Source organism: Pogoniulus pusillus, chromosome 40 (genome assembly GCF_015220805.1).
Source record: "Pogoniulus pusillus isolate bPogPus1 chromosome 40, bPogPus1.pri, whole genome shotgun sequence".
Classification (NCBI taxonomy): Eukaryota; Metazoa; Chordata; class Aves; order Piciformes; family Lybiidae; genus Pogoniulus; species Pogoniulus pusillus.
The window spans coordinates 239,352-260,505 of NC_087303.1; the positions used below are offsets into that span (position 1 = coordinate 239,352).

Below are 21,154 nucleotides of genomic sequence, written 5' to 3' on the forward strand. Positions count from 1 at the left end.
TCCCTCTGCTATTTGAGGGGATTATTGAAATTCCTCACCCCTCTCTCAGCTACCAGAAGCCTCCTGAGGCTTGAGTGAGTAAATATTGATCCCTGATGGCGAGCTCTGTCTGTCAACTCACAGGCCTGTGTTAGATCATGGGACTGTTTCCACCTTCCCAGAACAAGGCAGCAACGTGAGCAGGGTGCCCACTGCCCTGGCAGGACTTCTCCTTGCAGAGCTATGCTTTCTACTGGAGCCCAGATCACAGCTTTCAGAGCAGATCACTCACAGCGAGCTCAGATGGGTTTGGAAAGGGCAGTCCTGGGATTCTGCTCCTGCCTCTGCCTCTCATCCTCTGACATCGTCACATCACTGTCACCATACTGAGTGGGGCCACCCCTGCCACCACCCACCCATGCCTCCTCCACCTCACCAAGCACTTGGTTCTCTTGGGTGGGAGGTGCTGCAGGTGGACTTGGCTGCACACCATCTTCTGCACCAGAAGAAGAGTCCTGGAGGCCTTCCCTTCCCTGCCACACCTCCTGCCTGGCTGTCCCTCTTGTGCTTGGCGGTCCCTGTACCCCGCTCTGTACCTTAGCTTTTCACTGGGAGAGCTGTGGGTGTGTTTGCTGTCACTGCCATTCTGGTGAGATTAGTGCCTTCGGGGACTCTGTCTCCTCAGAGCTGGTAGAGAAGAAACTTCCCCATGCTCCCCCCAACTTGCTGTTTAACTTTATCTGGCCTATTTATCCTCTCTCCCAGCAACACAGTAATTCCCCCCCTCCCTTGTAGTCTGGCTGAGTTGGCTGGGCTGGGCACTGCAAGCTATTTGGGAATGTCTTTTCCCACCAGGGTGCTGAGTTTTCCCAGGCAGTGGTGTGGGCAGGGAGAAGTTGCAGCAGCTAGAGCAGAGCTGGCTGGCTGTGAACAGGGCTTGGTGTTGAGCTGCTTTCCCACAACCCATGGCTGACACCACTGAGCCCATCATGGACTTCAAGGATGGGAATAAGCCACATAGGCTGCTTCTTTATTCACAATTTAGCCTGCAAAAAGATGACAGGGCCAAGACTCTTGCATGCAGTGACCTCTGTGTTCATGGACAGCCACACAAGGGGGACTCGAGCATTTACCTGTGCCCTTCCCAGGCAAAAACGCTCATCCTACCTCCATGCATCCATCACATCCCAGTGCCACGCGTTCGCTGTTGGTGGATGAGTGCTGTGTGCCAGGCTTCCCAGGATCTGTGAGCTGGCAGGGATGCCAGGGCAGAGTGAGGTGCAGAGCAGCCCTGCAGGCAGTGCCCTGCCAGCCCCAGACTGCACAATGTAGAGATGGGCATTAAACAGGGCAGTTGGGCCTCAGGACTGAGGCTTGCTGAGTGAACTGTACACCTGCTGGAGCTGAAGTCACCTTCCAGTCACCTTCCAGACTGCTGAGGTAAGAGCATGGAGGGCTGCTTCCTGGTGCTGAGCCAAGGCTTTGCACGCGCAGAACATCACTTGCAGTGACCGCTTGTGCGTGGAAGGATGCAAGGGTGGGAGCTGGCTGCTTGGGTTTGGACCAGGTGGGCAGAAGGAGTGGGAGTATCCTGGTCCCTTTGCCCACTGTCTGTGAGGGAAAGGGAAAATGTGTTTGCTGTTCCAGCTTCCAGCCCCTCCCTGGCTCTTCATACAAGTGCAAAAAAGAGCCCAGTTCATCAGGCTCAGCGTCTTCCCAGGCACGGTGTAACACAGCAGTCCCTTCACAACACTGTCTCCAGCTCTTTGTTCAGGTTGGGGTGATGCTGGTTCGGCTCTGCCGAATCTACTATGTTTTTCCCACAGGCTTTCTGGCTTATCTCCTGGGTTGGGCAGGGCAAAAAGTTCCCAGAGGCAAAGGAGCTGGGGATGTAGCCTGGCAGGCTGGCACAGGCCGGGAGCAGCAGCCCCCGCTGTTGTGTGCTCCCTGCTCTTCGCCCTGCCAGGCTGACGCTGAAGCTTCTGGTGGCATGGGAGGCCAGCCCAGCGTAGCAGCAGCTCCCCCCTGCGCTGGTGGCATGAGCCCTCTGCTTCAAGTCCAGTGCCAGGCTTCTCCGAAAATGAGCTTTCTTGATCTCTGCCTGCACCTGAGAGATCAGAGATAGCTGCTGGTGCCCAGAGGCAGTACACCAGCCTCCCCTTCCCCTGCCCCCTCTCCCTTTCCCCTTCCCATGGTTTTCACTTATAGTGATCTTTCCTCTCCCCTCTTCCAAATCCTTTCCCTCTCCTTTAAGGACAGCCTGAGAAAGTTGTGGTTGTTCATCCATGAGAAGAGATAGCTCCAGGGACACCTTAGAGCAGCCTCCCAGCATTTATAGGAGATTACAGCAGAGCTGGAGAGGGACCTGTTGCAAAGGCATGGAGTGGCAGAGGGAGGGGTAATGGCTTCAAACTGGAAGAAGCTGGATTTAGATGGCATTGGGAAGAAATTTTTCCCCATGAGTGTGGTGAGGACTGGAACAGGTTGTCCAGAGAAGCTGTGGCGGCTCCAAGCCTTGGAAGTGTTCAATCCAGGATCAATGGGGCCTTGAGCAATCTGCTCTAGCAGGAGCTGTCCCTGCTGACTGCAGGGGCTTGGAACTGGATGATCTTTAAAGTGCCTTCCAACCCAAACCGTTCTGTGGTGATAATATGCAAAGGGTGGAGCTGAGATGTTGGTATTTTCCTTCTGCTTATCCCAGATGGGGGCTGGGAGTTAACTTCCCAAGCTTGAAGAGGCTGAGACCGGGAGCTCAGGTGCTGACGTTTCTCACTTACCTCCCCGTTACAGAAGCAGTAGATAAAAGCCACAAAGAAACCCTGCCAGAAGAGACCGGGGGGGGAGGGTTGTGTCCCGAGCCGCGATGCTGTGCCTGTGCCCGGCTGTGGGCTGGCATCACTCCCTGTCTGTGGCAGGCTGGCAGGGTGGCAACCCTGCTGGTGGTTACCTGAGAGGAGTTAAAGAGCATCTCATAATGCATCTGGATCTGCCACAGCACCCCGGAGACTTCTGTGTAGGGCATGGCCATGAACACCACGTAATGGACTCCAAAAAGGGGCATCAGCACCAGTGTGGACTTCAGCAGCTTCCTGAGAGGAGAAATGCCCTGAGCTGTTATCTGGAGCCTCCTGCCCCCTTGCAGGGGTTGGTTGGTGTCCTAGTGAAGGGGGCAGTGAAAGGAGCAGTGAAGGGACAGCCACCTCAGCTTCTGCTGCAGATGGTTTGTGTGCAGCTGCTGCAGAGCCTCAACTCCTGAGCCTGCTGCTTCGATCCAGCTGGGCTGCAGAGGCACTGGCAGCCATCATCCTGCCACCCTCCCTCCCTCCTGCAGCCCTTCCCACACCTCTGCCATTCCATCACCAGTCTGGATGTGTTCCTGTGCGACCTGTGCTAAATTCTATGGCCCTGCTCTGGCAGGGGGGTTGGACTCGATGATCTCTGGAGGTCCCTTCCAACCCCTAAAATCTGTGATCCTATGATCGCAACCCTCTGGGGAGCCACCTCAGCTAGGCAGGTAGAAGATGAAGCAGGGCACGGTTCTGCTGCTGCCAGCACTTGCCTGTACTGCTGCCGGGGGTCCAGCTTGCCTGTGTTTGTCTCCCAGAGCTTGGAGGCCAGCACTCGGACAATGTTGAGGAAGAGGAAGAAGTTCACCTGCCAACAGACACCTGCTGAGTCTTTGTTGCCAGCAGTGACCTTGGGTCTGCCCAAGCAGCCCCCTGGGATGAGGACAGGCAGTTCTGGCTGAGCTGCAGGCAGGGACACGACAGTGATGCTGTGGTTCAGAGTGGAAAGGGAAGAGTGTCCCTGAGTCACTCTGCATCGGTTGGGCCCTCCCTGGAGCACAACCTCAATCTGTGCTAATGCCCTTTCCCTAGAAGGGATTGGGGCATTCAGAATTCAGCTGCAGGACTCTTACCACGATGGCAGCCAGGATGGGGACTTGATAAATCCACTTCATGTTGCCTGCACTGAGGTCCCAGCACCTGAGGAGATCAGTAAACACCTCTGAGACGCCTGAAAGCACTGGTAAGGAAAACTGCTGCCTGATGGCTCCTTGTCGCCCCCAGCCCCCTGCCCTTCACTCCCTCTGTGGAGCCTGTGTAAATCTTGGCCCCACAGCAGCTGTGCTGCCAGAATTCAGAACCACCTTGGTGCTGCAAATCAGTTTTAAATCAGCCTTAATGTTCCTGAGGGCTCCTTGGCCAACTCATCTAAAATCCTTGCTGCATTTTTTGGTGGTCCTTTTAAAATGCTTAAGTTCAGAACATGTCCTTTGGCATTCACTCTGCATTGACCCATTCGTGTAAAGCTGCATCTGGCTGCCAAGCGCACGACACAGCCACTCTGGGTCTGGTTACTGACAGCACTAGGAGCAAGCCTGGGAGATGTGCTCAGCCCTCTTGTTCTTCAGGGAAAAATCTTCACTTTCAGATCTTTGGGTAACATTTACAACCAGTCTGTCTCGGCCCCAAAGGTCTGTTGGAGAAGGTGGACCTACGTACTGTGTATCAGCCAGGGAGGCCCTGACGCTGGCCCAGACAGACACAAACACAGCAGGGAGACCTGGAGGGGCAGGAACCAGAGTGAGGAGCGTGGAGGAAGCACCACATTTGCAGAGCAAACCAGATCCTGGCAGCTGAATGCTCTTATCTGGGCATTCAGTGCCACCCAGCTGTGGCTGATGCCACAACTCCCAAATGGTTTCAGTGGCCACAGCATTGAGCTATGGTCCATGCTTACCCCAGCCAATGATGACGAGGACCCACAGGTAGTTCTTGTTGGAGAGGAAAGCCATGAAGATCAGGCTGTGCAGGTAGAGACCTTCCACCAGAATCCAGTAGTGGTTGGTGGCCAGAAAATAGAGAAAGAGGGTCACTGCCACCTTGCAGCCAACCTGCGGGCACACAGGCAGAAACACCTGTGTCAGGCTGGTCCCTGAAAGCAAAGCCTGGTGGCTTTTGCTCTCTGGGCAGCAAAACCCAGGCTGTGGCGCTTCTTCCTCCTGCAGGGAGTTACATCTACCCCAGGAGAGCATCACTGGACACAGAGCAGGTGCTCCAGGTCTTTCCCACAGGAGAAGCACTTCCCATGTCAGGGCACTCTGAGCTCAGTCAGCCCATGGGACTAATGATGTCCTTGGTGGCTCTGATCTCTGCTGTGGCACGGGGATAGAGAAAAGCTGGGCAGAGCTGGAGATGCTCCCCCAACTCTTTCCCAGCTGCATCACTCTTGAGCAGCACAGCCCCAGTCTGAGAGGGTCTCAGGCTCATCCCCCTGTACCAGGGCTCCTAAATCACTTTTCCCCCTTATCCTGCTTCCAGCTTCAGTGCACCACTTGCCAGGTGACTCTGTCCCGGCGAGGGACCCGTTTCTGCCTTGAAATCATCCTCCTGGATCTTCTCTGCCTCGCTGCCCATGGTCCCAGAGTAGAGCACCAGATCCTTCACGAAGATGCTCACAGCGCGGCAGATAAAGGAGGTGAAGAGGTGGACGTGGATGTAGTTGCGTGTGCAGTGCAGGCGCCTATGGAGAAGGGATGAGAAACCAGCCCAGCCCCAGCTGCCCCACCAGTTCATCACATGGAGGCCCTGAGAAGGTGAGCTCCAAGGTGTCAGCCCTCCTGTGGGCACAGAAGTCAGCTGTGGGGGCAAGTAGAGTGGAGCAGATGGGAAGCTGGTCAGGGTTAGGGGTAGGAGTAGGGTCAGGCTGGACTGTTCTGAGCTGTGGGCAATTGTCTGATCCCTGGGCTGGAGCTAAGGCCAGTTCCCATTCCCTCAGAGGCTGTCCCCTCTTGGGGGTTGTGCATGCAGGTGGAGGGGAGAGGACAGGTATGCACACAGGGAAAGAGCTTTGACTTCTCCTCACTTGAAGTAGGAGAGGATGCAAACAGCCGCGATGAGGGAGGCCAGGGAGATGGAGTAGCCAACAGTGTACATCAGGTGCAGGCGGTCGAACACCTCCTGGAAGAGAAGGGCCGCCTGAGAGTGGGGAGCAGCAGGGCTTGTCTGGGGAGCCCTCTGCACCTACCAGCTCCCCTGGCCTTTGCTGCACGCCTCCCTGGTCTCCACCCCAACCCATTTTGAGGACATCTTTCCCAGGCAAGGTCACCTTCTGGCGGCTGCGGCTCTCAGGGGAGAAGAGCGGAGCACATTCAGTGTAGTTGGCCCAAGTCTTGTTGGTGCTGAGAGCCATGGCCCAAGTCCCATAGGCACTGCAGTACCTGTAGGCATGACCTGGAGACAGCAACAGGCACTGTGACAATGAAGGACCCACTGGAAGCCCAGACCCTGGAGGGCAACGACCCAGGTGAGGTAATCCCTGCCCAGGTACCAGCACACACCTTTATGATTGAAGTCGTAGATGTAGTCGGGGCAGGGCACTGACACCTCCTGACTGGGGGAGCCCTTTGGCCAGCAGATGATCCCATCCCACTCTGGAAGGCAGCTGGTGTCTGGCCAAAGAGCAAAGACTCATCTCAGGTCTCCAAACAGGGCCATGGCACACCTCTGGCTTCCCCAGGCATGCCCTGAAGCAGGGCAAGGAGAAGCAGCTGCCAAGACATCACCCCTGGGCTGCAGAGCACAGGGGCCAGAGAGAGGGACACATCCCATCACGTCCCACTCTTCCAGGGTCAAAGGCCCCTCCACAGCTCTCCTTTGCAGTTTGTTTGGGGCACTGCTGGCTGATCAGATGTGGTTAGTACATAATTGCTACCACAGCAGCCATGCTGCCAGGGGCTTCACAAACCCTCAGGAGCCACGTGTCCCTGGCCTCATCCCACTTCCAGGGAGGTATCCCCCAGGCAGACTTCTCCACCAGAGCTGGCTGACCCATGCACAGGGGAAGGGCACTACCTTTGATCTTCTCCAGTTGGGCTTTTATGTCTCCCCGACATCTCTCTTTAGCTTCCACCAGGAGATAGATCTGCTCTTCTTTTGTGAGAACATCATCAGGGTCAACCTGCCAAGACAAAACTAAAGTGATGCTCCCCCACCTCCATGTGGCTCTGTCCAGGCCAGCAGTGTCTGACGGCAGCTCAGCCCAGCTCTCCATACTCACAGTTTGGAGATTAATCCTCCCTGGGACACCTTGACCCATCCTGGTATTCTTCATGTCCCCAGAGAGCTGCTACTGCCTATTGGGCTGGGACCCAGGATCCAGAAAGAGTGAAAATGCTCTGTCCCAAGAGCACCCTGAAGGTGGCTGATGAGACACTCAGGAACACTTCCTAATGCAAGGTAGGACTCACACAACTTCTGCTGCCACGGAACTCCCTGGTGTGCCCTGACCCACCCCTGAACCCACACAGATAATAAATCCAAGGCCCACAGTCACAAGGGGCCCACCTGGCATGGGCACCACACTCCACTGAACCCCTCAGTGTGGTGGTCTCAACCCCTTCCAGCTCATCACATCAAGCAGGACCATCCTTGGAGCAAGAGCCAAGCAGGGAAGAAGGGGACACATGGACTCCCTCCACCCATCTGTCCACTCACATGTCTATGCAAGAAGCCAGTGGCATGGCAGGCTTCTGCCCCAGCTCTTTCCTGCCCACCCCACCGGTGGTGCTGGGTGTTCCTGTTGCCCACATGCTGACCCTGCAGAGCCAGGTCTGGCAGCCCCTGCTGAAATGGCCATTCAGACCTCTGCCAATAGGCAGGTGCCCAGCACCAGGAGCAGCAAGACTCAGATGGGGGCAGCCTGTGATGTCTACAGCCTCCTGCTCACACCACACATGATTCTGGGACATGCTCGAAGGAGTTTGGAGCTGGGGTGAGGAAAAAGCTTTGGAAGTGAAAAAGCAGCAGGACTGCCACGGGTGAGCAGGGCTCGGAGAGGAGACCCTGAGCTCCCACGCTCACTCTTCCCAAAGCAGCCATCTGAGTGGGTGGAGGAGTAGGGCAGGAACGAGTGTCCTGGGGGTGCAACAGCAGGGTGAGGGCTCAGCTTTGGGAGAGGCTCTGGGTACAGCCAGCTGTGTCCTCCTTGTATCCCCCAAGCCTGACCATAGATCACCCCAAGCACTCTGCTGATCACAGTGTTCCTGAGGCAGCAAACCCTGCCCTGGATGTGGCCAAGCAAACCCACCACAGGGTGAGGTCTTTGTGGCTGATGGAATCTTTTGGTGGGAGCAGAGAGGATGTCCCCTTCTGCCCAGCTCCTGCCTGGCACCTCTGTGGAGCAGAACGTGCAGCTGGGGGTAGGTGGTCCCAGTCCAGAGCGCATCTGGCAACATTTAAAGCTGGAAAAGAGGCTGGAGAAACCCATGGGGCCACGCAGACTTACCAGAGCCCACGCACAACTCAGGAGGCTGCTGCAGAGGAGAGCCACCGAGATACCCCCGATGGGGACAGATGCATCCATGGTCCCACCGCCTCACTCGGATGGGGTCCTCAGGGCTGGTGGGCTGGAGAAAGCAAAGCCTTCACCTGGGCACAGGCGTCTGCCCGAGGCCACTGCTGCTGGAGCGGTACTGGCGTGTCCAGAGGACAGAGCATCTTCTGGGAGCACCTCCCTGCCTGGCAGCCGAGTGGTGGCGAGGGCAAAGCCCAACCCCGAGAGCTCAGGGCTGCAGGAGCCCCTGGGGTGAGTCCCCTTGCCCCGGTAGGTACTGCTCCGGCAGGGCTACAGGTGTCTGCTCACAGCCCTGCCAGGCAAGGAGGTTCTCTCCCTCTCAAAGCTTCCTCCCATCCTCTCTGGGTCTCGCCTGCTTTAAGCAGCTCCCGGGGAGTGTGCAAACAATTCCCGCTGGGATGGAGATGGCAGAGGTTGATTGGATTAGCACTAGGTGCTAAAATCCTCTTCATTCAGGGCAGATTCCTCTTTCTTCTCTTCTCAGAACTTCTCTCGCTGCTCATTTCTCAGCTGTCACAGCAGCCCCCGCACTGCCCCCGCGCTGCTCAGTCCCCTCCAGCCCCAGACTCGTCCCATGGAGCTGAAGGATGAGGGGGTAGGGAGGCAGTGGGTGTCATCACCTCCACTGGTGCTCCTGAGATGGGATGGCTCTCAGGCAGACGCCAGTTTAACCCTTTTCCTTCTCTCAGGGCTGGGGCGCTTAGGGAGACTGCTGAGCTCAGTCCCACTCCCCACTGGGAGGGGTACCAGGCTGCCTGTGCGTGTGCTCTGCAAAAGCAGCACACTGCTCCGCTGTGCTTAGCCCTCTGCGGAGCTGCTTGGAGCGGGGTCAAGCTTCTGCTCCTTCGGTGAGGGAAGGTGTCAGGAGCCAGCTAGGAAAGCAAAGTAGAGCCAAATGGCAGCGCTCAGGAGCTGCTGCTGCTCCCTCGGTTTAAATCCGGCAGGCAAAACAAGCCCCTCGGTGGCTCTCCCTGCCATGGCAGTCAGCTGTAAATCAGGGAGGGATTAGGGGTACCTCTGGCAGCTGCCCATCTCCCTGTCCCAATTTAGCCACCACCCCGGCCCGTCGCGTGGGTGCTGAGCACCCATCGCTCAGCACCGCAGCTCCTGCACTTACTCCTCGGGATGGTGCAGGGCAAGAGAAGGGAGGAGCGGATAAACTGCAGGTTTAATGCTTCCTGAAGGCTTCTCTGGGTACTGATTTCTGACCTAGAAGCTGCCAGGGCGTGAGGCAGGATTTAAGGCGAGGTTATTTTGGATGGAGGAGGGCATGGCTGGATGCTGGCTGAGGGGGCGGCAGCACCACTCAAGGGCAATTTGATTCTCACTGCAGTCGAAATCTGACCCAGGCTCTGAGTGTGCACCCAGCGAACCGCGGCAGGGCTTTTATTTTGCTAAACGACTCTGTGTACTGTAGAAAGATCTGGAAAGCAATCACAGCAAATGCACCCACCCAGCCCCATCATCCAGCCCACTCAGCTCCTCAGCTCAGCGCTCCAGATCGTGAGATGACAGCAGACAGCAAATTTCCCAGCGCTTTACGGCAGCTCCCTCCTTCTGAAGGACCCCAGTAGCCCCAGTAACCCTGCCGGTGACAGGCCCCTTCGGCACGGAAGAGGCTGTGGGGCTCTGAGCACAGGGCTGAGCTGGTGACACCTTCTGTTCCCATCAGCCCCAGCCCTGCGGCAGCTCTGAAACAGCAGAGCCACCAGCGGTGCCCAGCCGAGCCACCGCGATGGGGCATGACCTGGACCAGCTTGGCTCAGCTGCCTGCAGCTGCACCAGCAGTGCCTGTATCCAGGCTTGGTGCAGTGGCTGGAAACTGCCCTGCAGAAAAGGGCCTGTGGGTGCTGTCTGACAGTGGTTGAAGATGAGCCAGCAGTGCTCAGGTGGCCAAGAGGGCCAAGAGCATCCTGGCCTGGATCAGCAATGGTGTGGCAGCAGGACCAAGGCAGTGATGGTCCTTCTGTACCAGGCACTGGTAAGGCCACACCTTGAATCCTGGGTTCAGTTTTGGGCCCCTCACTCCAAAAAGGACATTGTGGGGCTGGAGCAGGTCCAAAGAAGGGCAACAAAGCTGGGGAGGAGCAGCTGCGAGAGCTGGGGTTGTTTAGGGTGGAGAAGAGGAGGCTGAAGGGAGACCTCACTGCTCTCTGCAACTCCTTGAAAGTATCAAGTGGTAGAACAAGAGGAGATAGCCTGAGATTGTGACAAGGGAGATATAAGTTGGAGATGAGGAAAAGCTTTTTGCTGCAAGAGTGGTCAGGGCTTGGAACAGGCTGCCCAGGAATGTAGTAGAGTCACTATGCCTAGGGATGTTCAAGAATTGTGTGGCCATGGCACTTGGGGGCATGGTTTAGTGGCCATGGTGGGGTTGGGCTGGTGGTTGGACTGGATGATCTTAGAGGGCTTTTCCAACTTTAATGAATGTCCTACACGGATAACTGTAAAGGCTCAGACTCCAGCAAGCACTGCGACCTTGTAGCACACACACCAGGACTAGCAGCACCTGCAGGCTCCTGTTCCACCCAGCAGCTTGCAGCCATCCCTGCAGCCCAACCTAAGCAAGTGCTGGCTGGCAGGGCAAGGCCATGCAGCATCTCCATGTCAGAGAAGATGCTCCTGTCTGTTGTAAATAATTTTTGTTCACTTGCTTCTGATACCAAAGCAGCAGCTCTCAGACCCTATTTCAGGCTAGGGGTAGGTTTTCTCCTCCTGGTCTCTGCTGCTGTTGAAGTTGGTGCTTTAGGATACCACAAGCCCCATTTCCTAGGATGATGAACCTTGATGACTTTTGTCTCTTCTGCAGGTCTTCAAATGGTTAGAAGGGGAGAGTGAGAGCAGAAACTTCTCCCACCAGAGCCTGCCCAGTGCCTGGGAAGGGACTGAAAGGTGGAAGAAGTGGTGCAGGGCTGTGAAAGGTTCTGAGGCAGTGATCTGGCTTTAGCCATCAACCTTCTTGGCCTTGAGGAGCATCACAGTGGGGCTTTGTAAAGGCACAGGGATGAGTCCTGCTGCTCACCAAAGCAGACAAATGGAAGAACGAAAGACAAAGCCTTCTCCTTCACCTTTAGGAGGTGAGCACAGCTTCTCGCCTCCAGTGTGGCCTTTACCAGGGCATCGGCTCAGCCCCGGGGTGAGACAGGGGCAAACCAGACCCACGGCACGAGTCCAGGGGGGACTGAGTCTTCAAGTGCCTCGGTCCTTGCAGAGCTGCCTAAAAACAGGAGCCTGCTGCTGTGGTACGGGGGCAGGTTCATCTGCTGCCCTGCTGCTGCTTTGCTGCCAGGCACCCGGAGCCCTCCAGGGTTAGGTTTTCAGTGATCACTTAGCAAGCAGCCCCCATGCAGCCCACCCACTGCAGATGCTGGAGGGGGAGATGTTTCCCCCTTTTGAGGCCGAGATGGGGGAGCAGCTGATGACTTTGCAATGCCGGGAGCTGATGACAATGGGCAATTGTCAAGTTGGGGCCCCTCTCGTTTGAGTTTTCTTCCTTTTATAGTAAGTAGCAGTTGCTCCAGCAGCTGGCCTGCCCCTCCGGGGTGAGCACAGGGCTCATATATAAGGGAAGGAGCAGGCTTTTCCTTTCATCCCCCGTCCCAGGGCTTCACAGGGAGGCAGGACTCGTCCCGACACCTTCACAGAGACCCAGCACGATGCCGCTCAAGAAACCCGACCCGAGGAAGGACGCAGCCAAACAAGCTCCAGTCCCAGAGCCCCCCCGAGAGCCTGCCTTCGACCTCAAGAGCGTGAAGGTGAGTGAGGGATGAGGATGTCACCCTCTTTCTCTGTGCCTGTCACCCGCCAGGCGCGGGCAATGCAATGTGTCATGCAAATGACGTTAGCCAGGCTCAGAGCCAGGCTTAGGAGGGGAAAATTATCAGATCGCCCTGATGCAGGGTGCTGGGAATGATGCCCTCCTCAAGGGGGGATGTTCCAGCCTCCCCCCATCCAGCCTTGCACAGCACGCAGCCAAAGAAGCTGCTTTGCTCCCACAGGAGGATGCCGCTGCCTGGAGCTCTGGCTGCTGAGTCCAACAGCTCAGTTCTCTGCTGTGACACCATGCTGGGGGCCCAGCAGAATTAAAAAGCTCTTCTGCCACCCATTGTCTCCATCCTAAAGTATTTTGCTGCCTGTGTTGTTTTCTCTACATAAAAGCACCTTTTATCCAAGTCTCCCCCAGCAGCTCACTTTTCCCCTGATACACCAGAATGAAGCTGTGGGTTTGATCCAGAGCTGTGGCAGGAGAGCTGTTGAAAGCAGGCTCAGCACAGAGGACGTTTAAACCCTTGAACCAGGGATTCAAGCCTTGAAACAGCACCCAAAACAGCTCTGCCTGTGGTCTGAGCATCTCCACTGCCTGCTCATCTCTTGCCTCTTGCACTGCTGCTGGCTGTGCTCTCCGCGGGGGTCTGGACTCCGCAGCAAGGGCAGGAATGTTCCTGGGCATGGCACAGCTGGACATGGCACGGATACAGCCCCCACCTCAAGCAAGCTGCAGAGCCCGGGGGGGGAGAGGTTTAAAGGCAGGGAGAACCTTTGTTGTCTCACCCATGGCACAGCCCTTAATTCTGGCTCTGTTCTCTTCTCCCAACAGATCGAGTTCACCGCAGAGCAGATCGAAGGTAGGTGCAGCTTCACCATCTCCCACGGATGGCTTTAGAAACAGGGACTCCACCTTGCAGGTGGCCCTTGGCAGCAGACATGAGAGCCAAAGACACACACATCAAACTCCTTGCAATCCCTTAATCTTCTGTGATTCTGTGTGAAATCCCCTCCCAGAGTGAAGCCCACCAGGCTCCAGATACCTCACTGCCCCCTTCCCAGCACGCTGCTCACCCCCACGATGGCTCATCAGGCCAGTAAGGAGATGGGGAAGAGCTCTGGTGGGGAGGGAGGAGGCAGGAGAAGGAGCAATGCTGGAGGTGAGTGGAAGCCAGGGCAGGGATTTAGCTGAGACTGCAACAGGCTGCCAGGAGGAATGAATGGATGCTGTCTCCTTGCTCTGCACAGAGGATAATCCCAGCTTCAGGGCCTGGCAGAGAAAAGGTGTTTTTCCTTTCATGGTGAGATGCAGCCTGGTTCCAAGTCTGGGATTCGCGTGGGAGGAGCAGCCTCTGGCGAAGCAGGGACAGCCCCGTGCCGAGGGGCTGAGCTAGGGCTGGGATTTCTCAGCTCTCCATAGACAGTTTTAAGGCCTCTGTACAGACCAGTGAAGGTATGAGATCTGAAGGCAAGATCCTGGTGGGATTACGGGGAGGAGGAGACCAGTATCCTGCAGGCTCAGCCCCAAAATCAGCTTTTGAAAGAGGAGAAGAGACCCAGTGAAAATATGAGAGAGTTCAAACATGGGGACCCTTGGATTTAACCTGCGGTGACATCCCAGGGACGCAATGTGCTCCTGTGGCCCCAGGCAGTCAGGAGCGGACATCACCAAGCACCCTCATAGAGGCACCTCTTGGCCCAGGAACTCGGTGGTGTCCCTCCCTGGATCCCCCCCAGAGTCAGATGGAGAAATGTCACCTGTAGAAATGGAGCAATTCTGAGGTCAAGCAGGGTAAGAGCTGCACCTTGAGGTGCTGAGGGGACTGAGGACAGGACTTCAGGGACACAGCATTGACATAAGTGGGAACAGGTCCATGCAGTGAACCTCATCAGAAGATATAAAGATGGCAAACAGAAAATGGAGCAAATCCAAAGCTCCAGGCAGGGATTCCCTGGCAATGGGGAACCCAAGGCAATGCCTACCAGACTGTGACATCTCTGTTACTGCATGGAGACCACCTCCATCCCAGCCAACAGCAGGAGCAGCAGCTTTGAGCAGACTACTGCTGGACATCATGCAGAAGGTGGACCAGAACCTGGAATTCTTCAGCACTTTCAACAAAAACCTTACAGCTCTGAAGGCTCACACAGACAGGCTGCTGAGGCTGATCACCTGCTTGGGCCTGCCAGCTGCTCAGCTGCTCTCGCTGGGCTGCAGGCAGCAGCATGGATCCAGAAGTGTGTGTAGCATCCACTGCAGGAAAATCATAGAATCATAGAAGCAGTCAGGGTTGGAAGGGACCACAAGGATCATCTAGTTCCACCCCCCCGCCATGGGCAGGGACACCTCACACTAGATCAGGCTGTCTCAAGCCTCATCATCTCACTGCCTGCATGGAGCACCTGGAGAGGCAGGTGCCAGCCACCAGCCTTTTGGTCCTTGGCTTACCCCCCAGAGAAGGAGGGTAAAGACTTGGGAGAATGTTGCCTGAAGTACTCATTTCCCACATTTTGCAGCTCAGCACTAGTGAGGAGAAGATCTTCTGGGCTGAAGCGAGAGGCAGGGACCAGCCTCTGTGCAGCACAGGAGTGTGGATGTCCACGTAGCCAGTGCTGGGATTAAAGAGAATCCAGCAGTGGGTCAGGGAGCTGAAAAGCATCACACACAGAACAAGAGCAGTCCAGAGCTGTTCCTCGTTTAGGCCTCCTTCCGCCAGGTCAAATGGCACAATAGCTCATGGGGAATGAATCTCCTGTGTCCTACCATACAAGGCTGGTGTGGCATGAGGGCTGCAGTGCTGCAGCGGACAAACATGAGCACCACTGTGCTGTGCCTGCCAGGCTGCCAGCAGAGGAGGTGGGGATGTTGCAGGTGTCATGAGGGGAGTCGTGGGGGCCCTAGGAGGTCAGAGTCAAAAAAGGGGAAGGTCAAAGAGACAGCAGCCTGCAGCTGGTGCTGCCAGTGCAAGGTGGTGCAGGAATCCCACGGGTGGCAGAACCTGCTGGAGGAGCTGAGAGACTCACTGAAGGAGCCTGGCAAACTGTGGTGGCTCTCTGCTCAAGCTGGCACAGGGCTGCCAGCTATGCAGAGGGCTCCCACAACACATGTCTGCCCCTTCCCTGCCTGCCAGGCAGGGCCTGCTTCGGTGGGGAGGGGAATGGGGCGAGCACGGCAAAGGACATCTGAGCTCTTCTCCTCCACAGAGTTCAAAGAAGCCTTCAGCCTGTTTGACAGGACACCTGCAGGAACCATGCAGATCACCTACGCCCAGTGCGGGGACGTCCTGAGGGCGCTCGGCCACAACCCCACCAATGCAGAGGTCCTGAAGGTGCTGGGCAAGCCCAAACCAGAAGGTGACAGCAAACTGGGGCAGCATGAACAGGGTGAGACAAGCAATGCCTGTGCTCCACGGAAGCAAGTGAAGGAATATGTCCCCTGCAGGGACAGCCCTGCAAGGTGAAGGAACTGGGAAGGAAATGACTCAGAGAGGCTTCATTTCTGCAAAATTCTTCCACTCCCCCTCCCTGTGCCATGGCTGGTGTAAGGGATAGGCTGTCCTCAGCTGGGGATGGTGGCAAGTGATGCTCAGCAGACCATGTCCTGGGCTGGAGCAAACTGGTGTGACCTGGCCAGGCCCCGTGCAGCCTCCGTGCCTCTGCACCTGCTGCTCTTCATTTCTGGCTGCTATCAGAAGCCTCTGTGCAGCTCCCTGGGTCGATGCTTTACTCCTCAAGTGGACCTTCCCATCTCAAGCAGAATACACCAACGGTCCCATCACCTTGGGGGGGCCCTCCCCCGCCCTGAGATGGAAACGAGGCCAGGAAGGCTGTGCAGGAGATCCTCAGGGCCTGGCCTCAGCCCACTGAAGTTAGTCTCTGACCCCTCTCTCCTCTTCCCCTCCAGAAATGAACACAAAGACGCTGGACTTCGAGACCTTCCTCCCCATCCTGCAGCACTTCACCCGCAACAGGGAGCAAGGCACCTTCGAGGACTTCGTGGAGGGGCTGCGAGTCTTCGACAAGGAGGGCAACGGCATGGTGATGGGCGCCGAGCTGCGGCACGTGCTGGCCACGCTGGGTACGGGGCAGGGCACAGGCTGCCCGAGCTCCTCTCTGGGCACAGAGCAGGGCACAGGCTGCCCGAGCTCCTCTCTGGGCACAGAGCAGGGCACAGGCTGCCCGAGCTCCTCTCTGGGCACAGAGCAGGGCGCAGGCTGCCCGAGCTCCTCTATGGGCACAGAGCAGGGCGCAGGCTGCCCGAGCTCCTCTCTGGGCATGGATGGGAGCAGGGTGCAGGCTGCCCGAGCTCCTCTATGGGCACAGAGCAGGGCACAGGCTGCCCGAGCTCCTCTCTGGGCACAGAGCAGGGCACAGGCTGCCCGAGCTCCTCTCTGGGCACAGAGCAGGGCGCAGGCTGCCCGAGCTCCTCTCTGGGCACAGAGCAGGGCGCAGGCTGCCCGAGCTCCTCTCTGGGCACAGAGCAGGGCGCAGGCTGCCCGAGCTCCTCTATGGGCACAGAGCAGGGCGCAGGCTGCCCGAGCTCCTCTCTGGGCATGGATGGGAGCAGGGTGCAGGCTGCCCGAGCTCCTCTCTGGGCACAGAGCAGGGCACAGGCTGCCCGAGCTCCTCTATGGGTACGGAGCAGGGTGCAGGCTGCCCGAGCTCCTCTCTGGGCATGGAGCAGGGCACAGGCCACCCGAGCTCCTCTCTGGGCACAGAGCAGGGCACAGGCCACCCGAGCTCCCATATGGGCACAGGAGCAGGGCACAGGCTGCCCGAGCTCTCCTCTGGGCACAGGAGCAGGGCACAGGCCACCCCGAGCTCTTCTCTGGGCACAGGAGCAGGGCACAGGCTGCCCCGAGCTCTTCTCTGGGCACAGAGCAGGGCACAGGCCACCCCGAGCTCCTCTCTGGGCAAACCTCTAGTGGTACTTTGCTGACCTCACACCGTAGAGAGGTCCTTTCCGTGCTGTTTGTTGGCCCTGCCACTGACTTGGACTGAACATGAGCCTGCAGTGTGCCCAGGTGGCCAAGAAGGCCAATAGCATCCTGGCCTGCATCAGGAATTACATGGCCAGCAGCACCAGGGAAGTCCTTCTGCCCCTGTGCTCAGCAGTGGTTAGGCAACTGCTTGAGTGCTGTGTCCAGTTCTGGGGCCCTCAATTCAAGAGAGATGTTGAGGTGCTGGAAGGTGTCCAGAGAAGGGCACTAAGGCTATGGAGGGGCCTGGAGCACAGCCCTGTGAGGAGAGGCTGAGGGAGCTGGGGGTGTGCAGCCTGCAGAAGAGGAGGCTCAGGGCAGAGCTCATTTCTGTCTACAACTACCTGAAGAGAGGCTGTACCCAGGTAGGGTTGGGCTCTGCTGCCAGGCACCCAGGGACAGAAGAAGGGGACACAGCCTCAAGCTGTGCCAGGGCAGGTTCAGGCTGGGTGTTAGGAGGAAGTTGTTGGCAGAGAGAGTGATTGGCATTGGAATGGGCTGCCCAGGGAGGTGGTGGAGTCCCCATCCCCGGAGGTGCTTAAGAGGAGGCTGCATGAGGCACTTAGTGCCACGGTTTAGTTAGTTCAAAAGTGTTAGGTGATAGGTTGGACTTGATGATCTCAGAGGTCCTTTCCAATCTGCTTAATACTGTGATCCTGTAGGAACGACCAGCTCCTGAGTATGTAGCCTTGCCCATCTTGTGCTGCAGCTTCATGTGTGATCTGGCTGGGATAGAGAGCCCATAATGTCATCAGACTACCACTGGTCCTCTATCCACAGTCTCCTACCAGCACTCCCCAGTGGTGCACAGTTCCTTTTTAAATTCTCTTTGCCTTCCTCTGGTGCTTTTGGTTCTCCAAAATATCCCTGGAGATATTCAAGGTGAGGCTCGACAGGGCTCAGGGCAACATGATCTAGTTTTGAGGATGCCCCTGCAGAGGGGGTTGGGCTGGATGATCTTTGGAGGTCCCTTCCAACCCAGACCAATCTATGATTCTAAAGAAGAAGGTCCTGGTGGGCTGAGAACCCTTCCCCTCACTTTTATGTCCTCCTTCCCCAGGGGAGAAGATGACAGAAAATGAGGTGGAGCAGCTCATGGCAGGGCAGGAAGATGCCAACGGCTGCATCAACTATGAAGGTAGGAGCAAGAACTGCCCATCAGGGTTGCTGTCTGTTCTTGGGATTATTTTATCTTAAGGTGCAAAATGTGCCCTGTGTGATCACTGGGAGGGAGATGTAGATCACCCTCCAAAGCCCCTCCAAGGAGAGCTGCCAGACATATCAGCTGGGATGGGCATGGGGCGGTTGTGCCAGCGGTTTGCAGTCAAAGCAGCTGAAGGCAGCACATTTCCAAGGGTGCCAGGACTGGTTTATCCCCAGTTCTGGCAATGGCTTGGTGTAAGCTACCAAAAATAAACAAAGGCAGCATCTTTCACAGCAGAGGCTAACTGGGAACATTTGGAGCTCCAGATCACTCACAGCTCCAGCAGGGAAAAAATCTGCCATAAAGGGAGTGGTTAAATCTGAGAAGCCCTAAACCTGGAGGTCATCGAGGCACAGAGGGTACCCATTTCTCAAGAGGGGTTTGGTATCATTAAGCAGGTTTGGATGGCATGGGAAACGTGGGAACAGGAGAAATCTCAGTCCTGGCAGAGCAAGTCCACTGCATTCCCAGGGTGCCCCAGGCTGAGAGTACCCTTTGCTGCCTCTTTGCCCACCCCAGCTCACAGCATGCTGTGGCCTCTCATGCTCTCCTTTCTCATTTCCTCAGCTTTTGTCAAGCACATCATGTCTGGCTGAGAGAAGAAACTTCAGGTGAGTTAGTTCTGGGGGGCATCCTGCTGCCAACTCTGAAACTGTAAATCATTGCAGATAACAACCAGGAGCAGAGGAACCAAAACCCTCTCTCAACTAGACTTGGTTGCTCAAGGCCTCATCCAACGGGGCCTTGAACACCTCCAGGGAGGAGGCATCCACAACCTCCCCAGGCAGCCTGTTCCAGAGTCTCACCAACCTTGTGCTGAAGAGCTTCTTCCTGAGACCCAGTATAAATGTACCATGATGTGTGTTAAGCTTTTTTGTGTTCCTCTAAGCCTGCCTAAGGAAAAAAGAGAAGCAGGTTTCAGGGTGAACTATCCCTCCAAAATCTATCCAACTTAAAAGCAAATGCAAATTGCTACCAGCTGGCCCTAACCTCCTCTGCTAGTTTCTTCTGATTTGGGTGGTTCATCTTTCTTTTATATTCCTCCTCTCCTCAGCTGTGTAAAGGGCAGCAAGGAAGGAAAAAAAAGAGGATGCACTAATAAACAAATGACCTTCAGATACTGCTAAATACACGAGTTAGACATCTAAAAATCTCTTTTCTGCTCTCTAGGAACAACTTTAAACAGCAGAAAGTTAAAATGGAGGCAGAGCTTTGAGTGTTCAGCATCCTTTTCATCTCGTTTTTAGTTCATTCCTCTCTGGCTCCTGGTGCTCAGCTCAGCAGCAGAGGTGGTTATGTGGCAAACAGTGCCAGGTAGATTTAATTCCACACAGAACTGTTTGCGTCTGCCACTGGCTTTTAATGGTGTGGGATTGCAGCCACTGACAGGTTGGGTTCCTCTGAGAAAGAAGCAGGTCTCTCCTCTCAAGGATTCACTGTGTTAAAGCTCTCATGCTTGTCTCTCATAAACGTCTGAACCCACCTGAGCACCACAGACAAAGAGATCCCTTCAGCCATGTCCCTTCCTCCCCAGGCACTGCACGTCCACAGAGACGTCTGGTGTGAGCCACCATGGAGAGTTGGCCTTCGCCAGTGTGTGCCTGAGCCTGGGTAAACAACGAGACATCTGCAACTTGGTTTCAAATGTTAAGTTATTATTTTCACATTTTTCTTGTCACATTTGGCTCATTAAATTTCATTTCTCCCTCCTTTAACTGATATTTCTGCTTTGGCTATGGATTGCTCATTGAAGGGGTAGATGGAGGAGACTCTTCGGTGTCCACCAGGGTGTTCCCACAGAGACAGGTGTGAGGCAGTGAGTTCTTTCCTCCCTGGAATGAACTTCTTCCTAACATCCACTTTCAATCTCCCCTCTGACACTTCAAACCCATTCCTCCTCCTGTCATTACCAGACCTTGTCAGTAGTCCTTCCCCAGCCCTCCTGGAGCCCCCTTCAGGTACTGGAAGGCCACTCCAAGGTCTCCTTAAAGCCTACTCTTCTCCAGACTGCAGAGCCCCAACTCTCACAGCCTGTGCTCAGATCAGAGCTGCTGCAGCCCTCTGAGTATCTTCATGCCCTCCTCTGGACTGGCTCCAACAGTACCAAGTCCTGCTTGTGTTGAGGGCTCCAGGACTGCACACAGTGCTCCAGGTGGAGCCTCAGGAGAGCACAGTAAAGGGGGATGAGCTCAGACTTGGGGGTGAGGAGTTCAAGCTTAGGGGCCTTTGCTCATCATCCCACCCCCAGCGTGGGAGTGGGAGCTGGGCTGTATAGAATCATAGAATCATTGTAGCCTGGCCATGTCCTGTTGATGGAGCTAGGTAGGCCAGGAGCAAAGTAGGTTTAAGGGACAGGTTGTCTCAAAGAGAAGCCCTGCTTTGGCGGGGTTCTTCACCTCCTCTCTGCCCTAAACCCAGCCCTTCTCCGACCCTATGAGGTACTGCCCCATGAGCATTTCCTCTAAGCCCAGGCTGTGGAGCAAAGAGAGACCTGCTTATCCCTGCCACTGTCCCTGTCACGAGAGACCAGCAGGCACCTCTCCTTCATTAGCACTGTCTGTCCAAGCCAGAAAAGCCCCAAACCATCAAACATTCAAAACATTATTTTTTTCTGTGTCACTGACAGGTTCAAAAGTCTACTTTTGAAGGCTGGTTTCCAGGAAGTTGAGTCCTGATGAGTCAGCAAAGGGAAAGAAAACAGGGCCAGGTCCCACCTCCACCCTCATGTCCTCGGATGGCAGGTCCATGGGGTGTGGGTAGTAGTCCCAGAATGGAGCCCGGCCAGGACAGGGCTCCCTGGGCAGTTTCTCTCCAGGCAGACATGATGTCTGCAGCCAGATGCTGTCTGAGGGCTGCACGATGCAGGCTG

At 56.1% G+C, this 21,154-nt stretch overlaps 2 protein-coding genes across 8 annotated transcripts; one reads left to right on the top strand and one right to left on the bottom strand.

The window, feature by feature from the left end:
- Positions 1 to 982: 982 nt before the first annotated feature.
- On the bottom strand, positions 983 to 8,346 carry LOC135191836 (parathyroid hormone/parathyroid hormone-related peptide receptor-like). Its single transcript, XM_064174441.1, has 13 exons — positions 8,269 to 8,346; positions 6,837 to 6,942; positions 6,323 to 6,433; positions 6,091 to 6,215; positions 5,848 to 5,942; positions 5,322 to 5,505; positions 4,723 to 4,876; positions 4,485 to 4,545; positions 3,899 to 3,965; positions 3,535 to 3,633; positions 2,927 to 3,064; positions 2,757 to 2,798; positions 983 to 2,086 (listed from the first exon to the last, which is right to left on the bottom strand). Exons 1-13 carry the CDS (start codon positions 8,344 to 8,346, stop codon positions 1,724 to 1,726), a joined length of 1,623 nt encoding a protein of 540 aa, XP_064030511.1. The 3' UTR covers positions 983 to 1,723.
- LOC135191834 (myosin light chain, embryonic) lies at positions 3,526 to 20,000 on the top strand. Of its 7 annotated transcripts, XM_064174435.1 has the most exons (11): positions 3,526 to 4,008; positions 5,304 to 5,578; positions 7,104 to 7,220; positions 11,147 to 11,414; positions 11,941 to 12,092; positions 12,935 to 12,962; positions 15,307 to 15,486; positions 16,007 to 16,180; positions 18,142 to 18,219; positions 18,853 to 18,896; positions 19,820 to 20,000. In XM_064174435.1, the coding sequence occupies exons 4-10, from the start codon at positions 11,342 to 11,344 to the stop codon at positions 18,879 to 18,881; spliced, it is 714 nt and encodes a 237-aa protein (XP_064030505.1). In that variant the 5' UTR covers positions 3,526 to 4,008; positions 5,304 to 5,578; positions 7,104 to 7,220; positions 11,147 to 11,341; the 3' UTR covers positions 18,882 to 18,896; positions 19,820 to 20,000. The 7 variants fall into 7 exon arrangements, with proteins under 7 accessions (XP_064030505.1, XP_064030504.1, XP_064030509.1 ...); XM_064174434.1 differs by lacking the exon at positions 3,526 to 4,008 and having other exon boundaries at positions 5,004 to 5,578; XM_064174438.1 differs by lacking the exon at positions 3,526 to 4,008 and having other exon boundaries at positions 5,010 to 5,578; positions 15,307 to 15,456.
- Positions 20,001 to 21,154: the final 1,154 nt, after the last annotated feature.